Genomic DNA, 23,940 nt, shown 5'->3' with positions numbered 1-23,940 from the left:
CAACTGGATTTCTTTTTTAAATAAAAATTGCTTGTGGTCAGATGTAGTGGTCTCAGCTGGGCACTGACCGTGGAGCTTTTGAATCTGTCCTGGTCTGGCTGAGCCTCCCTCACCCCACCCTGGTGAGGGATACGTCTCCTGACTCTGGTTCCAACACATAGACACAGTGGACACCGCAGGGGCAAGGCTTTGAAATTCCTAGGCTCTTCTTCCTCCTTTCCCAGCTTTTGGAATTTGCCCTCCTTCTAGAGGAAGTTTCCGGGCACCAAGCATGTGGGGAAACAAAAGTGTTGGTCAGCCTGCCTAGGAAAGCTCTGCCACCCGCCGTGTGATCCCCTCATGGCAGGTTTTACGGGGGCTTAAGAAGCTTTCCCGAGGCTGGTGCTCATGACTGGTTCAAATGAGAATCCAGGTTGCCTGTCATTATCAGTTTGCTGGGGCTGACATAACAAAGTCCACAGACTCGGAGGTTTAAACAACAGATATTTGTTTCTCACAGTTCTGAAGGCTGGATGTCTGAGATCAGGGTGTGGGGCAGGTTGGTTTCTTCTGAGGCCTCTCTCCCTTGGCTTATAGACGGCTGTCTTCTCCCTGTGTCCTCACATGGTCCTCTTTCTGCATGTCTGTGTCCTAATCTCCTCTTCTCATAAAGACACCAGTCAGATTGGGTCAGGGTCCACCCTAACAGCCTCGTTTTAACTTAATGACCCCTTTCAAGGCCTTCTGTCCAAATTCAGTCACATTGTGAAGGGCTAGGGGGTTAGGACTTCAAAATATGGACTTTGGGGCATCACAGTTCACTTCACAGCCCTGTCTCTGAAGACTTGCAGAGCTAAGGGGACTTTTCACTGCCAACCCCCCATCGCTCACCTTTGTGTCCCCAAAGCAGGTGCCAAAAGTGTGTGAAGTGCTCTGGAGTGTCGGGCTGTTCAGAGAACCCTTTGCCCCTTGATAGCGATGCTGGTCTCACTGCTGTTGGATTCAGCTCTGCCACTGCCTCCCCCTGGAAGCCCTCCCAGATAACCAGGCTGGTGAAATGGCCCACCTTGCGCTCCCCACACCCTGTGTGAACTGGATTGTAACCATCTGCTTTACATGCCTTTCCTCCTCCTTAGGCTGTGAGCCCCTGGAGGGCAGGGACCCTGCCTGAGTTATCTCTGTTCACCCAGTGGCCTGCGTAGGACCTGCCTCAGAAATGTTTATCTAATGGAACTGAAGCTGCACTGTTGACAGCCATTTTGTTTTTCTTTTAAGAACCAAAGTCCGTCTCTCTTGTTTGTGCCCAGGCAAATAGGAGAGAACTTAATTGTTCCCGGTGGAGTGAAGACCATTGAGGCCAATGGGCGGATGGTTATTCCCGGAGGTATCGATGTCAACACGTACCTGCAGAAGCCCTCCCAGGGGATGACGGCCGCTGATGACTTCTTCCAAGGGACCAAGGCAGCACTGGCAGGAGGGACCACGATGATCAGTGAGTCGCACCCCTGCCTTAGGGCATAGGCTGTGACTTCTCTTCTGCATCCTCAGCATCTTGAGTAACACCAGGCACTTTGCTCAGGGTACCTGGTGCGCAGGTGGCTAAAGTTCTGGAACCAGTGATGTAGATGTTGTTATGACAGATGGGGCTGTAAGGGCTCAGAGAGGTGAGATAAGTTGCTGAAGGTTATGCAGCTGGGAAGTGGTTGTATTAGACAGTGTTGCTGCCGTAATGCTGTGATAATGCTGCATAACAAACAGCCCCCAAACTTAAAGCAAACACTTGTTTTTCTTATTCAAGGGCCCACAGGAATAGGAGCCGGACTGGTGTGGGTCTGCTTTAGACTGTGAGTTGGCTTTGGGGTCGGGGTACCATGGCTCTCCCATTCTGGAACCAATGATCAACACAACCATGCTCTTCTCCAAGTGGAAGGCAGAAGTGCAGGAAGTGTCTGGCAGAAACTTGCTCCTCCTCTTACCACCTCATTTCTTCACCTACACACTGTGACTTCAGCCCTCTGTTCTGTTGGCCAAAGCAAATCACACGGCCAAGCGCAAAGTCCCTGAAATTGCATTCTGTCCTCAGTGAACCATGGTGAGGGTGGGAAGGGAAAGAAGAATTGTGGACAAATAACGCCATCTACCACAGTGGTCTGTCTGGGATGCTGGACTCTTCCTCTACTGCCCTTTGCAGCCAGATTGTTGTATTTTTTTTTAATCCAACAGTGCTTTTGTTTGGATTCCATTTTAATAAGCAATTTTGATTAAATAGGCAGCAGTGTATTTGAAATGTTCTTTCAATAGTTAGACTCCACATCTAGGTGGCTTGTCCCTGAGCTGGTCCCAACCCTGCCCATCTCTCCCCGTCGAAGAGTTCCTCTGGAGGTGCACACTGGCTGGAGTTGGCCACTGTGAGCAGAGCTCATGTATCAGAGTTCCCGTCCCCCTGAGCCAGGAGGGTATGCCCAGCTCAGGAGGCAAGCACCGTTCTGATCCCTTTTCCAAAAAGCAGCCCTGTGTCTGCTGGCTAGGAACGTGGGAGAAGCCCAGATTTGGGACTTGGATCCTAGCTGCTAGGGTTTGCACTGGTCACGGCCACTCAGCAGCAGCACCACTGGGCAGTAATAAGCCTCTGTGAGCCTCAGCTTCCTCGTCAGTAACATGGACTTTATAATGTACCCCCCAGCCCATATATGTGGTTCCTTAGCATAGTGCATGGCATATGGTGGTAAGTGCTTTGGGAATAGGAGCTGGGATATTCTGAGAGGTGGAGATGGAAGTTCCAGGCTCAGGGGACCTGTGTGAGGTAGAGGACAGAGCCCTGGATGAAGAATCGGGATCCCTGGAGTTCCCCTTTGCTCTTTTCCCATCACCAGCTGTGAAACCCTTGGGGGACCCCTCCACCAACCCCATGGGCCTCATCTTCCCCATCTATACAAGGGTGGTTTTCAAAGTATGTTTCATGGAGCACCAAGAGCCTATGAAGTCACCAGGAGAACCACAGTTAGGAGGTGTGGGGGGGGGCGGGGAGGTTCTGAATTCCCACCCCATTTCTTCATTTAACAGATATTTATTGAGGGTTGCTTTGCACCAGGCACTGTGCTAAGTGGTGGGGAAGAAGAGGAACAAAGCAGACACAATGCTTATTCTCCAGGGGCTCACAGTCCATGGGGAGTCACTAATCACCCACACAAATGACTATAAGCGGGTTAGTTGTACAGAAGAAAGGGGCACAGTGCTTTGAGCTGTGGGGCAAAGGGCTCGGGGAGGCTTCCCTGAAGAAGTGGCATTTGTGCATCGATCTGCAGGATGAGTGGGAGTTAACTGGGAGAAGAAGGTATCGGGGAGCAGAGCTCCAGGAAGAGGGAACAGCACATGCAAAGGCCCTGTGGTGGGGGAAACACACCTTGTGTTTAAGAGATTGAAAGAAGGCCTAGGAGGCAAAGGTGCAGAGATTGAGGGCTGGAATCCTGTGAGATAAGGCTGGGAGGAGAGGATGCTGCTGGGCCTTGATGGCCAAGGTCAGAATTCTGGTCTTTTTCGTATGGGTGATGAGCAGCCATTGAGGGATGTTAAGCAGGAAGTGATATGATCTGTTTTAAAGAGACCTGAATAGAGTGGCCTAGGTTGAGTGTGACTAGACCAGTGGGACGTGATTGCAGTTGTTCAGCTGAGAGTGGAGGGTGGCTTGGACTAGGAGTGTGACCAGGAGGTGGACAGATGTGGACAGCTCCAGGGACATATCAGAGGGAAATCATCAGTGGTGATGATCAGCAGTGGAGGTGCACGTGGGAAACGAAGGGTCAAAAGTAACCCCTTGGCTTCTAGCTTTTGGAATGGTGAGGCGATATCCTTACCATTCTGGGGTGGGGTTGGGGGACCAGCTTTGCCAGTGGGGTCGGGGAGGGGACGATGCGGCATGAGGTTCTGGACATTCTCATCTTGAGGAGCTCTTGAGTCATCCTAGTGGAGAGTTCAGAATCCTGTGGCTGACAGGGGGGGATACATTTGAATGAGCAGCCACGTAGAAAGAAAAGTTCTAGGGCCAGGTCGTAAGGAGTTTGATCACTTAATGGTCAAGTAGAGGAGGAAGAGTCTTCCAGGAAAAAATGGCCACAGAAGTGGGACAAAAAGCCAGAAAGCCGTTGCCATGGAAGCCAGGGAGGAGCGAGTTTAAAGAAGGAGGGAGTGATTTACTGTTTTCTGAGAGGTCAAGTGAAGTGAAGGTCGAATGAAGACTGGAAGGTCGAATTAGCAAAGGCTGATGCTCTCGGTGGGTGGAGGAGTGAGAGGGAGTGCGGAGCAGAGACTGCTCTTACAGACGTCTGGCCGCGAAGGGTGGATGTTAGAAAAAGGGTGGGAGCTAGCGGGATGTGCGAAGCCCAGTGAGGTTTAAAAGACAGTTGTCTCCCCTTTGATCTGCTTTACATTTAAGACTTTATTTGAAAAAGGGATGAAGAAGTTCATATTCTTTTAGGTCCTTTTCACCTTGGCGTTCTACGCCCACGAAGGCAGCAAGGAGTAGCGGGAAAGGGTCCAGACTCTGCAGCTGACAGGACTCTGGGAATCTTCTCCATACTGCTTACTAGTTGTGTGACCTTGGACAAGTTTTTCACCCTCTTTGAGCCTAAGTTTCCTCATCTGTCAAATTGGGGATATTTTTATTCTCTTCACGGGGTAGTTGTGAGGATGTAATGAGATAATTTATATAAAGCCTTTGTGGCGGTATCTGACACATCAGAAACATTCAATAAACAGTCATGATAATGATGGTGATGGTGATGAGGAGGAGGAGGATGAAATGACGGTAACGATGGTGGGGACAGTGGTGGTAATGAAGGCTAAAGATGGTTGATGGTTATGATAATGATGGTGGCAATGATAGCAGTATGGATGTTGATGATGGTGGGAATGATGATGAAAAGGATGGTGATGATGAGGGTGCTGATCTTGATGATGTAAGTGGTGGTGTTGGGGGGGATAGGGAAGGTCACGATGATTATGCTAATATTGGAGATAATGATGGTGATGATGGCAGTGAAGAGGCTACCACTGGGTTGACTTGGGTCCTAAGCATCTTGGAATGTGACACATGTTTTTCTGTCCCAGTTGACCATGTTGTCCCTGAACCTGGGTCTAGCCTGCTGACCTCCTTCGAGAAATGGCATGAAGCGGCAGACACTAAATCCTGCTGTGACTACTCCCTGCACGTGGACATCACCAGCTGGTACGATAGTGTTAGGGAAGAGCTCGAGGTGCTGGTGCAGGACAAAGGTCAGTTAAAGCCCCAGAATGGGGGCACAGTTCTGGAATCCCTGTTTTGTTTGTGGGTCTGATGTGTGGAGTTAGAATCCCTTTATCTGCATCTGCTATGAGCCCAGCTGTGAGCTGTGCCTTGCCCCATAAACAGTGGAAAAATTGGACCCTCCTTAAGGAGTCTATCTTCCTCTCCTTCAGGCCCTTTGGAGGTTCCCCCTGTTTATAGAAGAAAGCCCGATTTCCTTAGCCTGGCACACAAGGCCCCCACTGATCTAGCCTCACTTTTCCTTCTCTACCATAAACTCATTTGGGTGCTTATTATCCTGGACGCCACCCCCTGAAACCTGCTGCTCCACTGGGCCTTTGCTGTTGCAGTCTCCACACCCCCTACCAGGGATGCCCTTTCTTCTACTCTGCTTCCCAGCTCAACTATCCCAGTTTCCCCAATCAGAACTTCAGAACTGCTTCATCCCTTGAATATCCATAGAAGGTTACTTGGGCCTCTTTGGGGGGCACCTTTTCCATTATTTTTGGATTACGGGACACTGGTCGTCTGTCTGGCTCTTCTGTTAAACCCTGAGCTTACGAGGGAGGGGATTATGTCTGTGCATCTCTGTATCCCACCCTCTCTCCCCTCTGTGTGAGCTCAAACCAGACATCTCTGCACAGTGTGGGTACTTTACAGTGTGCCTTACACCAAATGGAGGTGAAGTGAACTGAACACCCACAGAAACAGAGAGCAAGAGAACAGAATAAACCAGGTGTGAGGGGTCCCTCAGAAAGAGGCAGTTCTGAGGCTCTCTGAGGAAGCACCATCAAATGAATGAGATGCTTCAAGGAGAGATGGGGGGTGTTTTCAATTTTTAAAATATATATACTGTGTTTTCTCATAAAAGTATCATCACCCAAATACAAAAAAAGTCAGAAAATCAAGAGAAGGAAAAGGTTTTTCCCTCTGCTCTTACTCCCCAGTTGCCACTTACCATTAATAATTAATTCCTTTAAGGATTATTGCTTTCTGTTCCCTATCTATTTAGACAGTTTCTCCATATATAGTTATACGATAGCAGTTATTTGGAATCCTTTTTTCACTTAACGTTTTAGGAGTAATCATTACTCTTCATTAATGACTTTTTAATGCCTCGTAATACACAATGTAATGGTTAATTTGCGTAGCTATTTCCTTTTTATTGGGCATTTAGGTTTTCTGTTTGCTTTACTGTAAATCATGTTTGGTGAACATCTTTGTAAAATAGTCAAGGTTTTAACATTTTTCAAAATCATGACACTTACCGCCAAATTGCTTTCCCCAGAAATGCACCCACTTGCATGCCCACAGCCCATGTCTCTCACCCTGTGCATGTTTGCACCATTGGGTGTTATTACTTGTATGAAATCCTTGCTAATTTGATGAATAAAAGTCAGTCTACCATTGAACATTGCAGTTCTTTAACTGCTAATTACATTAAACATTTTGCATACATTTTTCCTTTATGTGAATGTCCGATTGTGTTCCTTGCCCATTTACCAGTTTGGGTCTCATAAGTCTGAGCTTCTATATCCAGATGGTTTTATCCCTTCATTGAAGTTGCTGTGAATCACACTCTTGTTTTGTACAGAATCATAGTCCAGGTTGTAGAAAGATCCCAGCAGTTGTGCTGCCTGAATCTGAATCCTGCCCTCACACTTCTTGGCCTGGTGACACTGGGCAAGTCACCAAGCTGACCTCTCTGAGGCTCGCCCAGTGACTCCCCTTACATAGTGTCAGAGCTCTGGTACCAGGCGTGAGACTCCTGGTCTGAACTCGGTGTTAATTCTCCAGTCAAAAGAAGGAAACAACCCATATGTCCATTAAAGGATGATTGGATAAACAAAACGTGGTCCATCCTTACAGTGGAATGTCATTCAGCTTTGAAAAGGCAGGGAATTCTGACACCTGCTACGACATGGATGAACCTTGAGAGCATTATGTCAAGTGAAATAAGCCAGTCACAAAAAAGACAAATGCTGTATGACTGTGCTCATATGAGATGCCTAGAATCGTCCAGTTCACAGAGAGAGACAGAGTAGAATGGTGGTTGCCAGGGGCTGGGGGAGGGGCAATGTGGAATTAGTGTTTAATGGGGACAGAGTTTCAGTTTTGCCAAGGTGAAGTGTTCTGGAGATGGAAGCACACCAATGTGAACGTACTTAATGCCACTGCACTTGCAAATGGCTCCGATAGTACATTTCATGTGAGGTATATTTTACCACGACTAATGAAAAGCAGCAGTTATTTCTTCGCTCACAGCTCTGTGGAAAGGCACTTTGGTTTGGGCTCAGCTGGGCGGTTCTGCTCACCGTGGCTCACTCATGCCTTGCGCCCCAGCTGGGAGGATGGGGCAGGTGGGACCACTCTCTACACCCTCCCTTCCCCAGCAGGCTCTCGTAGGCTTCTTCCCTTGGTGGCTCCGCAAGGGTGAGTGGAGCTGCAAGCCCTCTGAGGCCCAGGCTTGGAATGTGTCCACTGACACTTACTTCCACTTCGTTCTGCTGGGCGGAGCCAGTCTCGAGAGCAGCCCACGCTCAAGGAGTGAGGAAATAGGTTCTACCTCTTAGAAGGGTCACTGCAAATGTTTTGTGAAACTGTAAACTATTACCAGCCTGTTTAGCCTCTTTCTGCCTCCTACTTCTACATGAAATTATCTTATTTGTTTGTTCATTGCTTATTTCCACTAGAATGTAGACAGAGATCCTTCCTACCTCGTTCACAGCTGTATCTCTAGCTTCTAGAACAGTGCTTGTACATAGTAAGTACTCAGTGAATATTTGATGAGTGAGAAAATAAATATTCCATGAAAAAGGACTTCTGGGGTCTCATAAGTTTTGGAAATGCTCCCTGTTTATTCTATTCTTGAATATTCTTTTATTTATTGTTTAACATCTTTATTGGAGTATAATTGCTTTACAATGGTGTGTTAGTTTCTGCTTTGTAACAAGGTGAATCAGCTATACATATACATATATCCCCATATCTCCTCCCTCTTGTGTCTCCCTCCCACCCTCCATATCCCACCCCTCTAGGTGGTCACAAAGCACTCAGCTGATCTTCCTGTGCTATGCGGCTGCTTCCCACTAGCTATCTATTTTACATTTGGTAGTGTATATATGTCCATGCCACTCTCTCACTTCATCCCAGCTTACCCTTCCCCCTCCCTGTGTCCTCAAGTCCACTCTCTACGTCTGCGTCTTTATTCATGTCCTGCCCCTAGGTTCTTCAGAACCATTTTTTTTTTTTAGATTCCATATATATGTGTTAGCATATAGTATTTGTTTTTCTCTTTCTGACTTACTTCACTCTGTATGACAGACTCTAGGTCCACCCACCTCACTATCTTAATGCATATTGTCATGTTAAAATCTGTGAGGAAGCCCTGCAGGCAGGAAACGTGTTTATTGTTGATGAATCCAGTTTTTCTTCACCAATATACGTATCACCATCCCTATGTTTGATTACAAACAAGAGACTCACTGCAGAGTTTGGCTTAAGCTAAATGAAGCAGATTTGCTTTAGTGATAGAGATGTGTATCCAGGGATACCATGCCAGGGAATCTTCCCCTGTGCTCATCCCTGCTTTTCTCTTCGAGCCAGTTCTGCTCTCCCCTCTCACCCTTGACCTGCATTCTCCACTTCTGTAGTCCCCATGGTGGAATGCAACAGTCCACTCTTTGTCTGGGTGGACATCTGTTTCACAGATTAGTCAGGTGTCCTTTGGTATCACTTGGACTCAGTCCTTCCTCCTGACTCAGCTTAGCATCTGTTAGGTGCCCAGCTCTGAACTAACCTTCTGTAATCTGTGGCCAGGTGGTATGAACATGGCTGTTTCCAAGGTTACTGGATGGATAGTGGAAGAGGGTATTTGCTAGAAAATGTAAGAGAGTTCTGAGAACTGAAGGGTGTTATGAATGGATTGGCAACCTAGTAGGTGTTCAATATAATCCTTTAGAATTGGTGTTCCATGCACCCTCCTTGGAGAAGAACTGTGATGATGGCATTTATGAATTTGGGAGGTGTTGTGAGTATCAGGGCCTATTGTATTTCCCAAGACTCTATTGCTAGTAGTAGAGTTATCATGGAGACACTTAAACTCTTGATACGGATTGTTAATTGGTTTTCTAAGCAGGTGCAAATCGGTTGTGCCAGTTTTCACTGTCACTTGCTATGTAGGAGGGACTCATCGTGATGCACACTCACTAGCACTGTGTAACATATTCTAAAATGTGGTGTGTTTTTTTTTTAACATTTGTATTGGGGTATAATTGCTTTACAGTGGTGTGTTAGTTTCTGCTTTATAACAAAGTGAATCAGCTAGACATATACACATATCCCCATATCTCCTCCCTCTTGCATCTCCCTCCCTCCCTCCCTCCCTATCCTACCCCTCTAGGTGGTCACAAAGCACCGAGCTGATCTCCCTGTGCTATGCGGCTGCTTCCCACTAGCTATCAGTTTTACATTTGGTAGTGTATATATGTCCATGCCACTCTCTCACTTCATCCCAGCTTACCCTTCCCGCTCCCTGTGTCCTCCTCCCTGTGTGCTCAAGTCCACTCTCTAGTAGGTCTAGGTCTGCGTCTTTATTCCCGTCTTGCCCCTAGGTTCTTCATGAACTTTTTTTTTTTTTTTTAGATTCCATATGTATGTGTTAGCATACGGTATTTGTTTTTCTCTTTCTGACTTACTTCACTCTGTATGACAGACTCTAGGTCCATCCACCTCACTACAAATAAGTCAATTTCGTTTCTTTTTATGGCTGAGTAATATTCCATTGTATGTATGTTCCACATCTTCTTTATCCATTCATCTGTCAATGGACACTTCGGTTGCTTCCATGTCCTGGCTATTGTAAATAGAGCTGCAATGAATATTGTGGTACTTGACTCTTTTTGAATTATGGTTTTCTCAGGGTATATGCCCAGAAGTGGAATTGCTGGGTCGTATGGTGGTGGTACAATACTGAGGTTTTCATCTGAATTACTTTGATTCTAAATGAGACCAAATCTTATTCTCACCTTTATTTGTTAGGCATTTTAAAAAAATTGTCTAAAAATTCTGTTTGCCTTTTTTGCTTCATTGTTTTTATTTTAAGCATTTTTAAATATAAAACAAAACATACAGAAAACCACAGAAGGAAAAAATATGGCTTTGTGAATTATGAGATTACCCTTTCCAGGTAAGAAATAGAACTTTGCCCCAAACAAAGACCCCCAACAAACCTCTCATGGCCCCTCACTGTAGCCACAACTCCTTCCTCCCCCCAAAAGTAACCACTGTCTGGTGTTTTTTAAATAAGACGTTTTTTGTTTGTTTGTTTGTTTTTGGTACGCGGGCCTCTCATTGTTGTGGCCTCTCCCGTTGCGAAGCACAGGCTCCGGACGTGCAGGCTCAGCGGCCATGGCTCATGGGCCTAACCGCTTCGCGCATGTGGGATCCTCCCAGACTGGGCACGAACCCGTGTCCCCTGCATCGGCAGGCAGACTCTCAACCACTGCGCCACCAGGGAAGCCCTAAATAAGAGGTTTTAAAAAAAAAAAACGTTTGTTAAATTTGTTGCAGATATGTTCACCATGTTGGTTGTTTGCTTTTTATTTTGAATTTTTAAGAAATAACTTATAGAAAGTTTCCATTTATAACAAGTCAAATCTGTCATGATTTGGAGGAAAGCTTCTGATCTGAGATAGCTTTACCCCATCCACCCACCCACAAGAACCAGTTCTAGGACATATTTATCAATTCTGCCAATTCATTATTTCTGCTTTTATTTCTATTGTTTACTTCTAATTTCTGGTGAATTTCCATTTTCTTTTAAAGATTCTTATCATAGACGCTTACTCAGTTGATGTATACTCCCCCCTCCTTCAAAAAATAATGAAGCATTTAAGGCTATGAATTTACCTCTCACTATGGCTTTACCTGTTTACCCACTGATTGTTCTGTGTCTGTGTATATAACTGGGTTTTTGTTTTTGTATGTAAGTATACTTGATTAAATAGAGACTGATACTTTTATGTTAATCTCTGAATATTATTTTTTCTTTTAATTTTTCTTAATCTTTTGGGAAGAGAAATTTTTGTTGCCAAGGTTTTCTAGACCAGAAATGATTTTCGGCTTGTCTTCACTGTTGCTTAGTATAAAAGAAGTCTCAATCCCATTTAGTATTTTTGCCTGAATTTCTTCTTTTTCTTATCCAAAGCATTCCTGATTCCATCAAGAAACATTAATGGCACAGCACATGTTGTGGATGTGCAAGATGAAATAATATATAAGATGTGGTCCCTGTCCTCAACCACTTGAAGGCATATTAAGAAACAGTCCTCCCCCCACCTCCTCTGCTCCCCGCTGGCTGCACAATAAGTCCTGTCATTTCAACCTTTTTGCATCCTCCCACTCAGAGCCTCAGCCCACCCGTCTCTTTTGCCTTCAGCATCTTCCAGCTCTATTTCTCCATTTCTCCCTGCTCTTCTGTACACCCATCCTCCTTCCAGAACTGTCCTTCTGAGACAAAGTCTGATCGTGTCATTCCCTTGCTTTAAAAGAACATGTTCCACGAGATAGTAGTGATGGCTGTACAACATTGTGAATGCTCTAAATGCCACTGAATTGTACACTTTAAAAACGGTTATGATGGTAGATCTTGTTATGTGTATTTTACCATAATAAAAAAAAGTGATTTTTTTTTTTTTTAAGCACATGCTCCTTTTTGCTTCAGCCACAGGACACTTTCTAGTACCCGCACACCTAATGTCTTTTTATCCTCCTTACTGTCCATGCCATGCATACCCATCCCTCTCAGCCCAGATAATTGCCTCCCCCCGGCTCCTCCCCCTCCCCTTCTTCCTTTTCCCCCTCCTCTTCCTTCTCCTTCAGACTCAGCTGACATGTCACCTTCCCTGGAGGCCTCCTTTGACCCTCACCCACACCCCCAGGCTGGCTTAGGTGCCCCTGCTCTGAATTCTGATGGCACCCTTCTGTCTTGGTTGTTACCACCCTGTGCAGTGCTTATCGATTTACTGGAAAGACACGTCCTTTCCTCTTAAATGCATTTTTCTACTCTCTCTTTTATCTTGAAACAGGTGTCAATTCCTTCCAAGTCTACATGGCCTATAAGGATCTCTACCAAATGTCCGACAGCCAGGTAGGTCCTTGCACACCCCCCGCCTCCCTTGGGCAGGAATGGGCCTGCCTTGTCAGGCAAAGCAGCACAGGGCAGGGGAGATGTCAGAGCAGGCCAGGGAGGGCTCTGGGTTCAAGTCCTCGTTCTGACACTGAGCTGTCAGTCATTGCCCTTCCCTGGACCTGCATTCCTTTCTGCCTGTAAGAGTGGTGTGGAGCAGGGATCCCGTGCTTGGTGGTTCCTGAACTCGGCTCATCTTCAGCCTCATCTAAAGAGCTCACTAAATACACAGACTCTTATATTCCATCACATATGCTCGGGGGTAAGGTTCAGGAATCTGTACTTTCTTAAAGCTCTGCAGTTGATTCTGGGGCTCAAGTGAGTTTGGGGACCACGACCTTAGCTCTGACCTGGAGGAGAGCCCTGGCTGTCCCTCCAGCCAATTGCAAGTCCTGTCCTTTTTCAGTTTTCTCATCTATACAACGTGATCATCTCTGGCCCTAACAATCTCAAACAGCTGTTCTGTGGATGAGATGAGTCAAGGAAGAAGGTGGTCTAAGGAGTACAGGTGTAGGGGGTACAATTTATCAGGCACCTGGCCTTCTTACACCACTGGGACTCTTGGTTTGGTTTTGTTATTATTGCCCTGCCCTCTGCTTGTTAAAAAGGTGGGACAGTGTGGTGGCAAAGGGCATGGCTGCTGGAGCCAGACTGCTTGGCAGCAAGCCCTGACTTTGCTGTGCAGCCTGGGGCAGATTTCCTAACCTCTCTGTGCTTTAGGCCCTTCATGGCACTTGCCTCAGAGAAGGTGTCAGAGGATTAAGTGATTTAATACAAGTAAAGCTCTAGGGCAGTGCCTGGCACACAGCAGGTGCCATACAAGTGTTAATAAGCTGGTTTTCATTATCCCCATGGGGTCTCATGTGCAGTGGAAGAAGCACCCATGTCTTACCTTTCAAAATAGGCACTTGGAGTTACATAATATAACTTACCCCGAGATGGCCTGGAAACCAGAAGGCTGAAAGTTTTTTCAGTTTCATGGAAAAAATAGCATGTGTCTCTCTAGTGTAATTGAAATTTTCACCTGTTTCATTCTAATGTCTGTTTCACTGAAGCCCTGGTTAGAGTCAGAGTTGAGCAGACTTTGGGTGTGGGTCCTCAAAAGTGCTTCATGCCTCCAAGTGCCTCCCCCACCTGCTGCCTACATCTAAAAGCACACATCCTGGGCGAGGGAGGTGTTATCTTGTATGCAAGGAGGACAAAGTTGAGATTCAGGAGTCCCTGGGGAGGGGAGGGCTTTGGTCCTCGCCAGGTGCAAATGTCTGATTGCAGATCCTTTACAGGTGGGAAGAGGGCACTGGACAGTGGACAGGGCCTGGATTGGCGAAATAAGGTGATGCTCGGCAGGATATATGTTATCCGAGTATTAAAGTTATTAGAGGACTTGGTCTCTCTTCCCCAATTGGTCTATAAAATGACAGGAGTTGGAACTTTTGTAAAGATGTACACGTCCTATGATTGGTGGTGGCTACAGTACAGGCATAGCAGGTTTAGTTGTACAATTTCAGTAGAACTGAAAACAGCTTCTCAGCTGCAGTTGTCACCATTAACAATGTCATGCTCCAGAGAAGCAAAGCCACAAAGAAAGCAAAGGCTCGCATGGGTATAATTATGGATATAATCACACCTTGGTGTCACTTTTATCAGTTATGCGCCTCTCCCCCACCCAAACTTTCTGCTTTTGGATCTGGAGGGTGTCAGGGTCAAGGGAAAATCTTCTCCAATTCTTACTTGTTGAGCGACACATTCCATTGATGTGGATGGAACATCCTGGCAGGTGGATGACTGTGTTAGTAGTAAGAGCAGTCTTTGCAAATGCTCGTGCTGTGATATTTTTCTCTCACCCCAACCCCCCTTTATCCCTCCTTAGCTCTATGAAGCCTTCACCTTCCTTAAGGGGCTGGGAGCTGTGATCTTGGTCCACGCAGAAAATGGAGATTTGATAGCTCAGGTGAGTGGTGTGAGTTTCCACCCCTTCCACCTCAGTCTCCTTCTCCTTGTAAAGGATATGAGAAAAGGGGGTGGAGGCATTGATCAGCCAGGTCACTAGATAATGAAGGGTCAAGCCAAGAACCGGGTGGCATGTCAGGCACTCCAGGTGTGAGTCATGCACACACTATCTGCAGCGTGGCCTTTGGCAGGTCATAATGGCCTCCTCCTTGCGAATCTCGATTTTCTCACCTGTACAGTGGGGGTAATATTACTGCCCTGTGAACCATGGTGGGTTCGCATGAGCAACAAATAAGGATCTGAAAGAAAATGCTTGGAAGCTGGGGTTGCTCATCATCCTCCACGACTTGAGAGCGGGGATAATGGACAGAGCTCAGGCTGGGAGCAGGTGTTCCAATCTGGCCCCCTGACACTGGGCAAGGAACTCTACCCCACAAAGCCTCCTGTGCTTCATTTAGAAGCATCTGCCTTGCAGTGTGGTTGTGAGGATTAAATGATATCATGTATGTGTAGATCAATGTCGGACATGTAACAGGCTGTAGCCATTCAGAAGTTTTGGGTACTGTGAGACATGAACCCATTTTGATCATTCTGGCCATAGGGTGGATAATTTGATGGGAATACAATAAAGGCAGCTAGGTTTTACTCCAGCAGTTCTCATAGGAAATGAAGAGGGGAGACAGAGCGGAGGTGGAAGAGGCAAGAATGTGGTAGGGAAGGTGCACAATCGACAGGACTCATCGATTGATTGGATGGGGGAAGAAGAGGAGGAGGTCAAGAATGGCCGCTTGGTCCCTGTGCAGGGTTGATCATGATGCCACAAATCAAGATCAGGCATATAGAAGATTTGGATGCATCCAATGAACGTAGTTGATGCCGTGCGTGATGCTGAGGAGTATGTATATCCTCATTTCATAGGTAGGGAAACTGAGGCTCAGATAGTAATAACTTGCTCACTGTTATATGGGGCATCGGAGCCAGGATGTGAATACAGTTCCGTCTGGTTCCAAAGCCCAGTGGAATTGCAACATGACAGTTAAGGGCATGAGATCTGAAGCTTTACTCTTAAGGTTAGCTGTTGCAGTTTTTCTGTAAAATTGAAATTCTTTCAAATTCAAAATAGAAAAGAACAACTCAGTACCATCACACAGCGGTATTCTGGTCATTGGCAAGAAGTCACTAAATCCAGCCCTCACCCCAAAAGATGGGATCATACAAAGGTATGAATGCCGGGAGCCGTATCAGAGGTTGTCTGCCAGTCTCTCCTCTGGTCCCCAGTGATTGATGAGCCTCTCACATGCAAAACACATTCATTCCTTTCCAGGGTCCTCCAAACTCTCACCTCATTACACCATCAAAGACTGGAATCACCTAAGCCAGGTCTAGGTGTGGATGAGGCTTCTTGGGTTTAGTCCCTACAATCTGTAGGTCTTTGAAGAAAATAAGCAAGTTATCTCCCCCCCCCCGCCCCCCACACACACTCAACACACGACATATAGTGGTGGGGTGGGCATTCCTATTGAAGAAGGGACAGTGGAAAACACCAGGAGTCATTGGTCCATAGCAGTTTTGAAATCCAGTTAGACAAGTGTTGGCAGTTCCTTGATTAGGTCTTGAAGCCTGAGAATAATTCTCCATGGCTCTTGGCTCCACCTTCTGGACTATTGGTTCCATCCTTCCTTTTCATGAAAGGTAGCCCATGCTTGCAGCTGAGGAATTTTCTCAGCCTGCTTCCTGCACAGTAGAATTTTAGGAGTCCATTCATTTTGTATGTCTTATCCCATCCAGTCCATGCTGCCGGTGTTTTGCTAAGATAATCCTCCCAAAACCTTTGTGGGCCTCCTCTGAATCTCACTGGACTTCACCCCATTAGACAGAAGATACCCACAGATTTCTTTTCAATAAGCCCTCCTCCTCCTGGTCAGATAGCCAAGAGGTACATCCTTGAGCTTCCTAGAGGCCTTAATTTGATTGAGAGGATCTATGGGCACACCCTCAATTATCTGTCCCTCTCACATTTTACTCTTTACTATGAGCAGCAAGAAGAAACCATGCAGTACCTTGACCATTTGCTGGGGACTCTCCTCAGCTAGATCCCTGAGTTCATTAGACACATTTGCCCCTTTCCACATCACTACAGGTGACAGTGTTGCCAAGCTTTCTGCTACTACATAACAAGATCCCCCTTCCTCCGGTTTTCAATAACAGACGCCTCATTTCCTTTTGAGCTCTCACTAGCAAGGTCCTCAAAGTCCATATTTCTGCTAACAGTCCATTTCAGGCCAGCTTTCTCTAACACATGCCACTCCCAAAGCCACTCCCACATTTTTAGTTAATTGCTATGGCAGCACCCTACTTCTGAATACCAAAATCTGTTTCAGTTCTCTGTGGCTGCATAACAAATTACCCCCTAAATTTAGCATCATCAAACAAAAAACGTCTTCTACGTCATGGTCCTGTGGGTCCGGAGTCCAGGTGTGGCTTGGCTGGGTTTTCGGTCTCAGGGTCTCTCACCGGCTGCAGTGAAGGTGTCAGGCAGGGCTGCAGTCATCTCAGGGCTGGTCTGGGGCCAGGATTCCCTTCCAGAGGGTTGAGGATTCCCACTCAGAGGGTTGCTTCTAGCATTCAGTTCCTTGCAAGCTATCAGACTGTTGTCCTTTATTCTTTGCTGGCTGTTAGACAGAGGCCCCCTTGGTTCTCTGCCACATGGGCAGCTACAGCATGGTGACCTGCTTCCAGCCAAGTGAGAGAGCAGGAGAGGGTGAGCAAGGGAGAAGTGGGAGGCCCTTTGTAACCTAACCTCAGAAATGACATCCCTTCTCTTTCCTCGTGTTCTGCTCATTGAAAGCAGGGTGCCAGGACCAGCCCACGTGCAAGCAGAGGCAGGCTCACTGGGAGCCTCTTAGAAGCTGCTCAACACATGTATCTTAGGTTTGCCTGGTTTTGAACTTCATAAACATGAAACCACACAGTAGGTACTCTTTTACATCTGGCTTCTTTTGATCAAAACTAGGTTTGTGAGATTCATCCCTGTGGTTACCTGAAGCAATAGTATTCTCTCTGTCATCATGGTGTAGAATTCCACGGCAGGGATAGGTCACAATTTGTTCTTCAGTTGATAGATGTTTGGATAGTTTCAAATTTAGGACTACTGTGTATAAAGCTTCCTTAAACATTCTTGTTCAGCCTTTTGTTAAATATATGTTCCCGTTTCTGTTGATAAGTACCTAGGAGGGGGATTTCTGGGTCGTGGGTGTGCACATACTCAGGTCTTACAGTTACTGCCACCCTGTTTTCCAGGGTGTAGCAACCTCTATCCCACCAAGTGTGTGTGAAAAGTTGAGTTTGGAGTCCCCAGTTCTTAAGCTTTCCATCAGGGAATTCTTAGCTTTCCTCGCTGCCAACTTAAGATTGAGTTTTCGGGCCTCCCTGGTGGCGCAAGTGGTTGAGAGTCCGCCTGCCGATGCAGGGGATACGGGTTCGTGCCCCGGTCTGGGAGGATCCCATATGCCGCGGAGCGGCTGGGCCCGTGAGCCATGGCCGCTGAGCCTGCGCGTCCGGAGCCTGCGCGTCCGGAGCCTGTGCTCCGCAACGGGGGAGGCCACAACAGTGAGAGGCCCGCATACCGCAAAAAAAAAAAAAAAAAAAAAAAAAAAAGATTGAGTTTTCTCAGCTCCAATAAATCTGTTACCTTTTGTGCATCTGCTTCCCAGCTTCCAAAATTTTGTTTCTGTTATCTTCTCTGCATTCTCTTGGTTCTTGTGTACCATTTCTGTCACTTTAGCAGAGTTTCAGGATGGAATAAAAATAAGTGCTCAGCCCATAATTTTTATTTTTTTTTTTGCGGTACACGGGCCTCTTACTGTTGTGGCCTCTCCCGTTGCGGAGCACAGGCTCTGGATGCGCAGGCTCAGCGGCCTGGCTCACGGGCTTAGCCGCTCCACGGCATGTGGAATCCTCCTGGACAGGGGCACGAACCCGTGTCCCCTGCATCGGCAGGCGGACTCTCAACCACTGCGCCACCAGGGAAGCCCTCAGCCCATGAATTTTAACTAGAAACCCTACTCTAGTCTTTTGTGATCTGTGTTTTTCCCCCCTTACATCATCTTTTGTCCTCCCTCCATTTTTCTCCTCCTTCCTTCTTTCCTTCCAACAGAAATAGTAACTGACATTTAAATAATCTTCCAGAGGGATGTCTCCATATCATAAATCTTGTTGTAAACAGTTTACAAAAATGCCTTGTAAACACCATCTTCAAGAGCTGACATCATTCCATTCTTTACTTAAATCCACCCCAGCTGTTAGATCTTGAAATTGTTTCCAGCTTATGTTCTTATAATAAACTCGAGCTTAATAACCATAAATGCACAGTTGAAATTTTGATTTTTTTATTGTTGGTAGGGCCTGGGACTCCTCGTAGGGCTGTGTTCCAGAATGATGATACAGAAACCGTGGAAGTTAAAATTAGAAGCACAGCTGACACCTGGGCAATGTAAAAATATTAGTTTTGAGATATTACAGTATTCCTTTCACTATTTTTTTTTTCCCTGTGGTACGCGGGCCTCTCACTGTTCTGGCCTCTCCCATTGCCGAGCACAGGCTCCGACGTGCAGGCTTAGCGGCCATGGCTCACGGGCCCAGCCGCTCCGCGGCATGTGGGATCTTCCCGGACCGGGGCACAAACCCGTATCTCCTGCATCGGCAGGGGGACTCTCAACCACTGCGCCACCAGGGAAGCCCCAATATTACAGTATTCCTAAGGAGGGGACACCTTGGAGCCTTGGAGCAAATAGATTTGCATCTGGACTATTAGCTCAGGGAACCATTTCATTTATATGATGAGCTTGAGGTAGAGTTTTCCTGCTAGGAAGACAGGTACCAGGAAGAGGAAACTACAGTAGAGAAAGTGAGAGCTGGCTGACCATCAATGAGCCCTTACTATACACCAGGTATCGTGTGAGCATTTCACATCTGCCACCTCAGTGATGTATTATAGCAACTCCGGTGTGTAGGTGCTGTTGTTTCCAATGTAAAGCAGAGAAGATTAATGAAATAATGCCATTTGCAGCAACATGGATGGACCTAGAGATTATCATACTGAGTGAAGTAAGCCAGACAGAGACAAATATGTGATATCGCTTATATGTGGAATCTAAAAAAATGATACAAATGAACTTATTTACAAAATAGAAACAGACTCACAGACATAGAAAACAAACTTATGGTTACCACAGAAGGGGAGGAGGAATAAATTAGGAGTTTGGGATTAACATACACACACTACTATATATAAAATAGATAACCAACAAGGACCAACTGTATAGCACAGGAAACTACTCAATATTTTGTAAACCTGTAAGGGAAAAAAATCTGAAAGGAATATATGTGTGTGTGTGTATAACTGAATCACTTTGCTGTACACCTGAAACTAACACAACATTGTAGATCAACTACACTTCAATTTTAAAAAAAGAAGAGAACCTTGAGGCTCAGAACCGACAGAGACGGTCGGTTCTGGAGCTGGATGCCCAGTTTGATTTCTGCATCCATGTCATACCCAAACACCACTCATCTTCCTTCTCTCTTACCCTGCAGCAGAGACTTGGAAGTTGGAAGAGCGCTGGGTGGTCTTTAAGGCTAATTTTGTATAACCCTACTTCCTCTCACTGGTCCCGTGGTGTTGAATAGAGCAGGTGTGGATGGGGATATCCAGGGTTGCAAAGCGGGAAGGTGGGCAGGGGTAGTGGACGGAGCAAAGAAGCTGTGGATCGCCGCAGCCCATTAGACCCCATGCAGAACACTCCCTGTCCTGGGCTCAGCTGCCCCATCTGTCTAATGGGGCTGGAGGATTGGCCTCTCCCGGCTCTGACATTCTGTAATCAATGACTCATTCATTCTTGTCTTGTAGGAACAAAAGCGGATCTTAGAGATGGGCATCACGGGTCCTGAGGGCCATGCTCTGAGCAGACCTGAAGAGGTAAAGGAGCCTCCACTGGGTGTGACTCTGACATAGCTGAGAGCTCACCCCGATGCTGTTCCAGCTGGAACAGCCCAGCCAGAGCCCCCGTCTCCGTCTCATTCCCCCTACATGAGCATCCCAGCATGTGTGGTCCTCTCTGGGTCTGCCCTCGGGCTTGGGAGCCCTGGGGCCTGCAGGTCGATCAGAGGAGCCGGGAAAGGTTCTGCCTCTCCCAGGGCCCAGGAACTTCACACCATGGTCCCATGGACACTTCAAAATCCCTACTGAGGACAAGGTGTATTTGATGACAGGAAAGTGGAGCCCCCCGTCCCAGGCAGAGGACTTCAAAACAACTGCCCCTGCACGGACTTCCTATCTGCTGTGCTCTAAGACTCGACAAGGGACAAATCCCCTGGGAGTGACATGGCACATGTGTGGCATGACACGGCGGGTAGAAGGAAGGCAAGCAGGTTGGGCATAGAATAGGATGGACGTCCAGTATTTTCTGGTGTCTCATCAGATCATTAGTAGTCTTCCCAGACCTCTGCTCTAGGCCAGCCTGTGCCGGACATGGGGCACAACACACAAGTACACAGACTCCTTACCCGAGGCTCCTTATCGGGCCCAGTGCTCCAGACGTGAGCTCCACGCCCACGAGCTGGGTTCCCAGTCCCTGGTGAGACCAGGACAGACCTGAGACAGTGTCTGCAAACCCTTATGGCACGTGGACGTTGTCACCGCCTTCAGGCATGTGAGCAGCCTGGGGACCCTTCTGGGTGTGGCTGGACTCCTGGCACGTGGCTGTGGCTTGGGCTGCCTGCCAGCCACTAGCAGCACGGCAGCCTGCAAATTAAAACAATACATCACAGGTCCTTTTGTTTGCTCTAGCGGGGGCAGAGGCCAAACCCAGCAGCAGGTGGTTTCAGTTGGTTATTGAACAAATGAAGGAAGGAATGCATGTTGGACACCTGTGTTACCTGATGTCAGGCATTTTATAGGTAACTGACCACTTTATGGCCCTTTTTTTTTTTTTTTTTTTTTGCGGTACGCGGGCCTCTCACTGTTGTGGCCTCTCCCGTTGCGGAGCACAGGCTCCGGACGCGCAGGCTCAGCGGCCATGGCTCACGGGCCCAGCCTGTCCGCGGCATGTGGGATCTTCCCGGACCGGGGCATGAACCCGTGTTCCCTGCATCGGCAGGCGGACTCTCAACCACTGCGCCACCAGGGAAGCCCTTTATGGCCCTTTTGATGACTCTACTGCCTAGGCGATCTCCTTCTAACAGAGCGTGCAGAATACTTCCAAGCAAGTGAAAAACATAATTCTGCCTTCCAACCCACTAGCCCAAATACATTCTTAGTTTTTCCTTCCTTTTGAAAAATCTACAGTATTTTCCTCTCTTGATGTAGTAGATTTCCCTCTGACCACACTTAAGGAGAATCACAGGAGCCTGATCAGGGAGAGCCCTAGGAACTCAGGGTGGGTGGTGCCTCCCACCTCTCCCTCCTGTGACCCATGTATTTGCTGTGTCTGCAGCTGGAGGCCGAGGCCGTGTTCCGAGCCATCACCATCGCGGGTCGGATCAACTGCCCTGTGTACATCACCAAGGTGATGAGCAAGAGCGCAGCGGACATCATCACCCTGGCCAGGAAGAAAGGTACACAGCCCAGTGCATGGGCCTCCTGCGGGAAGCTGCAGTGTGAGGAAGGGGCATGTCCAACAGGCTCAAGTTCACTGACGGAGCCACTCCCCAGGGCAGAGACATTCTGCCAGTTGCCTGCAGCCTGGGCCCTGTAGGCCAGGTTGAAAAGGGAGCTTGGGATGGTGGGCAGGCACAAGATGTGCAGTCGTTTTTAGGTTTGATTCCTGGGGTGCCATGGGCCCCGGGTGTGAGTGGTCTGAGCTTCGGTTTCCCCATTTGTAGCTAAGGTACCTTGTGGGTCACATGAGACCATGTATTTTAAAGATCTGTGAAGAGTTCCAAGTTCTCCCCTGGGTTTCACATCAAAGAAGTGATGGAGCCAGGGCTGCATCAGCTCTTGGTTCCTGCCCACCCCCTTTCTGGTCCTCTCTCTGGGCCCTTCATCCTGGGTCCCCTATCTAGGGCCTCTTAGTGGGTGCCTGAACCCAGGCTCCACCGTGGGGCCCACACAGAGTCTCAGCTGCAGGTTGGGAAGGAAGAAGGTGTTCTTCCAGAGCTAGAGGGTCTGGGGACAGCCCCGTGCTGGACATAAAGGGAGTGTGGCAGGAAGGCAGCCTCCAGCTCTAAGACTTGGACGCACTACTTAGCCTCTCTGAGCTACTGTTGTTTCGTCTCGAAACGGACCCGATGGGCTCCCAGATGTGAAGTTCCAGCCAAGTCCTTGGAGGGTCCTGAGGGCTCCTGAGGACCCTGGAGCACAGGCGCCACTGGTGCTCTGAGCGGCTCTGACCTGTGTGGTGGCCATTCCCCAGGAGACTCAGAGGAGCCGCCCGAGTGTGGTCCCCAGGCCTTCTTGACTGAGGCCCACAGTCCCCAACACCCACCAGATAGAGAATGAAGGTTGCCCAAAGCAGCCTTCCTTCCCTAACTCAGGGTGAGAGAAAGAGAGAATAACAAAGGAGGTAACACATGTCACACGAAGACAGTCGCTAGAATCCTTTCGTCCTGTGGACATTCACCAAGGATGTTCACCCCCCGGACAAGGTCCACCCGTCTACTTTCTGGGAGTCGTATGAGGGTGACCGGCAGCTCTGGGTTGGCGGGGGCAGCCGGGTGGAAATCCCCAACAGCAACACAGCCCTGACTGCATCCACCACCCTCTGCATGCAGGATGCTCCTCCTTTCTTACAGGAACCCTTCATGGGAAGTGTGAGTGGCTCTATTCTTAAAAATCTTTAATTATGTATTTTATTTCACCTACTATATCCAAAATATTCATTCCACGTGTAATCAGTATAAATGGATTAAGACATTTTGCATTATTTTTCTGTACTGTCCTTGAAATCCAGTGTGTATTTCACCCTTACAGCACATCTCGACTCAGACCAAATGCCTGAAAGCCACATGTGGCTGGTGGTTTCCATATGGGACAGAGCAGCGTTGAACCCCCAATACCTAGTTTTAGTATTTTTAAGGGCAAGCTGACGAGTAGAGGCATTGTACAGAGAGGGATCTAGGTTAGCACAGCTTGCTGAGGACCAGCCCCAGGTTAAAGATGAGGAAACTGCCGCTCAGAGAGGTAACAAGAATCTGGAAGCAGCGGTAAGCATGCCGGGGAGCTAAGCCTGCAGGTCCTGGAGCTGCCGAGAAGTAAAGAGACCACCACCCTCTCATGGCTATTTCAATTTAAGTAAAGTTAAGTACTTTTTTTTTTTTTTTTTTTGCGGTACGCAGGCCTCTCACTGTTTGGCCTCTCCTGTTGCGGAGCACAGGCTCCGGACGCGCAGGCTCAGCGGCCATGGCTCATGGGCCCAGCCGCTCCGCGGCATGTGGGATCTTCCCGGACCGGGGCACGAACCCCTGTCCCCTGCATCGGCAGGCGGTCTCTCAACCACTGCGCCACCAGGGAAGCCCTAAGTACAATTTTTAAGTTGGTTTCTCA

At 47.7% G+C, this 23,940-nt stretch overlaps 1 protein-coding gene across 1 annotated transcript in view; it reads left to right on the top strand.

The window, feature by feature from the left end:
• Nucleotides 1-23,940, top strand: part of CRMP1 (collapsin response mediator protein 1) — a 69,666-nt gene that overhangs the window by 27,337 nt on the left and 18,389 nt on the right. The window contains exons 3-8 of the mRNA XM_060087599.1: nt 1,287-1,471; nt 5,086-5,250; nt 12,349-12,410; nt 14,320-14,400; nt 20,308-20,376; nt 21,893-22,013. Coding sequence (XP_059943582.1) covers nt 1,287-1,471; nt 5,086-5,250; nt 12,349-12,410; nt 14,320-14,400; nt 20,308-20,376; nt 21,893-22,013 — 683 coding nt within the window. The remainder of the gene's footprint in view (nt 1-1,286; nt 1,472-5,085; nt 5,251-12,348; nt 12,411-14,319; nt 14,401-20,307; nt 20,377-21,892; nt 22,014-23,940) is intronic.

The sequence above is a fragment of the Mesoplodon densirostris genome, chromosome 1, assembly GCF_025265405.1.
Source record: "Mesoplodon densirostris isolate mMesDen1 chromosome 1, mMesDen1 primary haplotype, whole genome shotgun sequence".
Classification (NCBI taxonomy): Eukaryota; Metazoa; Chordata; class Mammalia; order Artiodactyla; family Ziphiidae; genus Mesoplodon; species Mesoplodon densirostris.
This window is presented reverse-complemented; position numbering and strand designations above follow the sequence as displayed.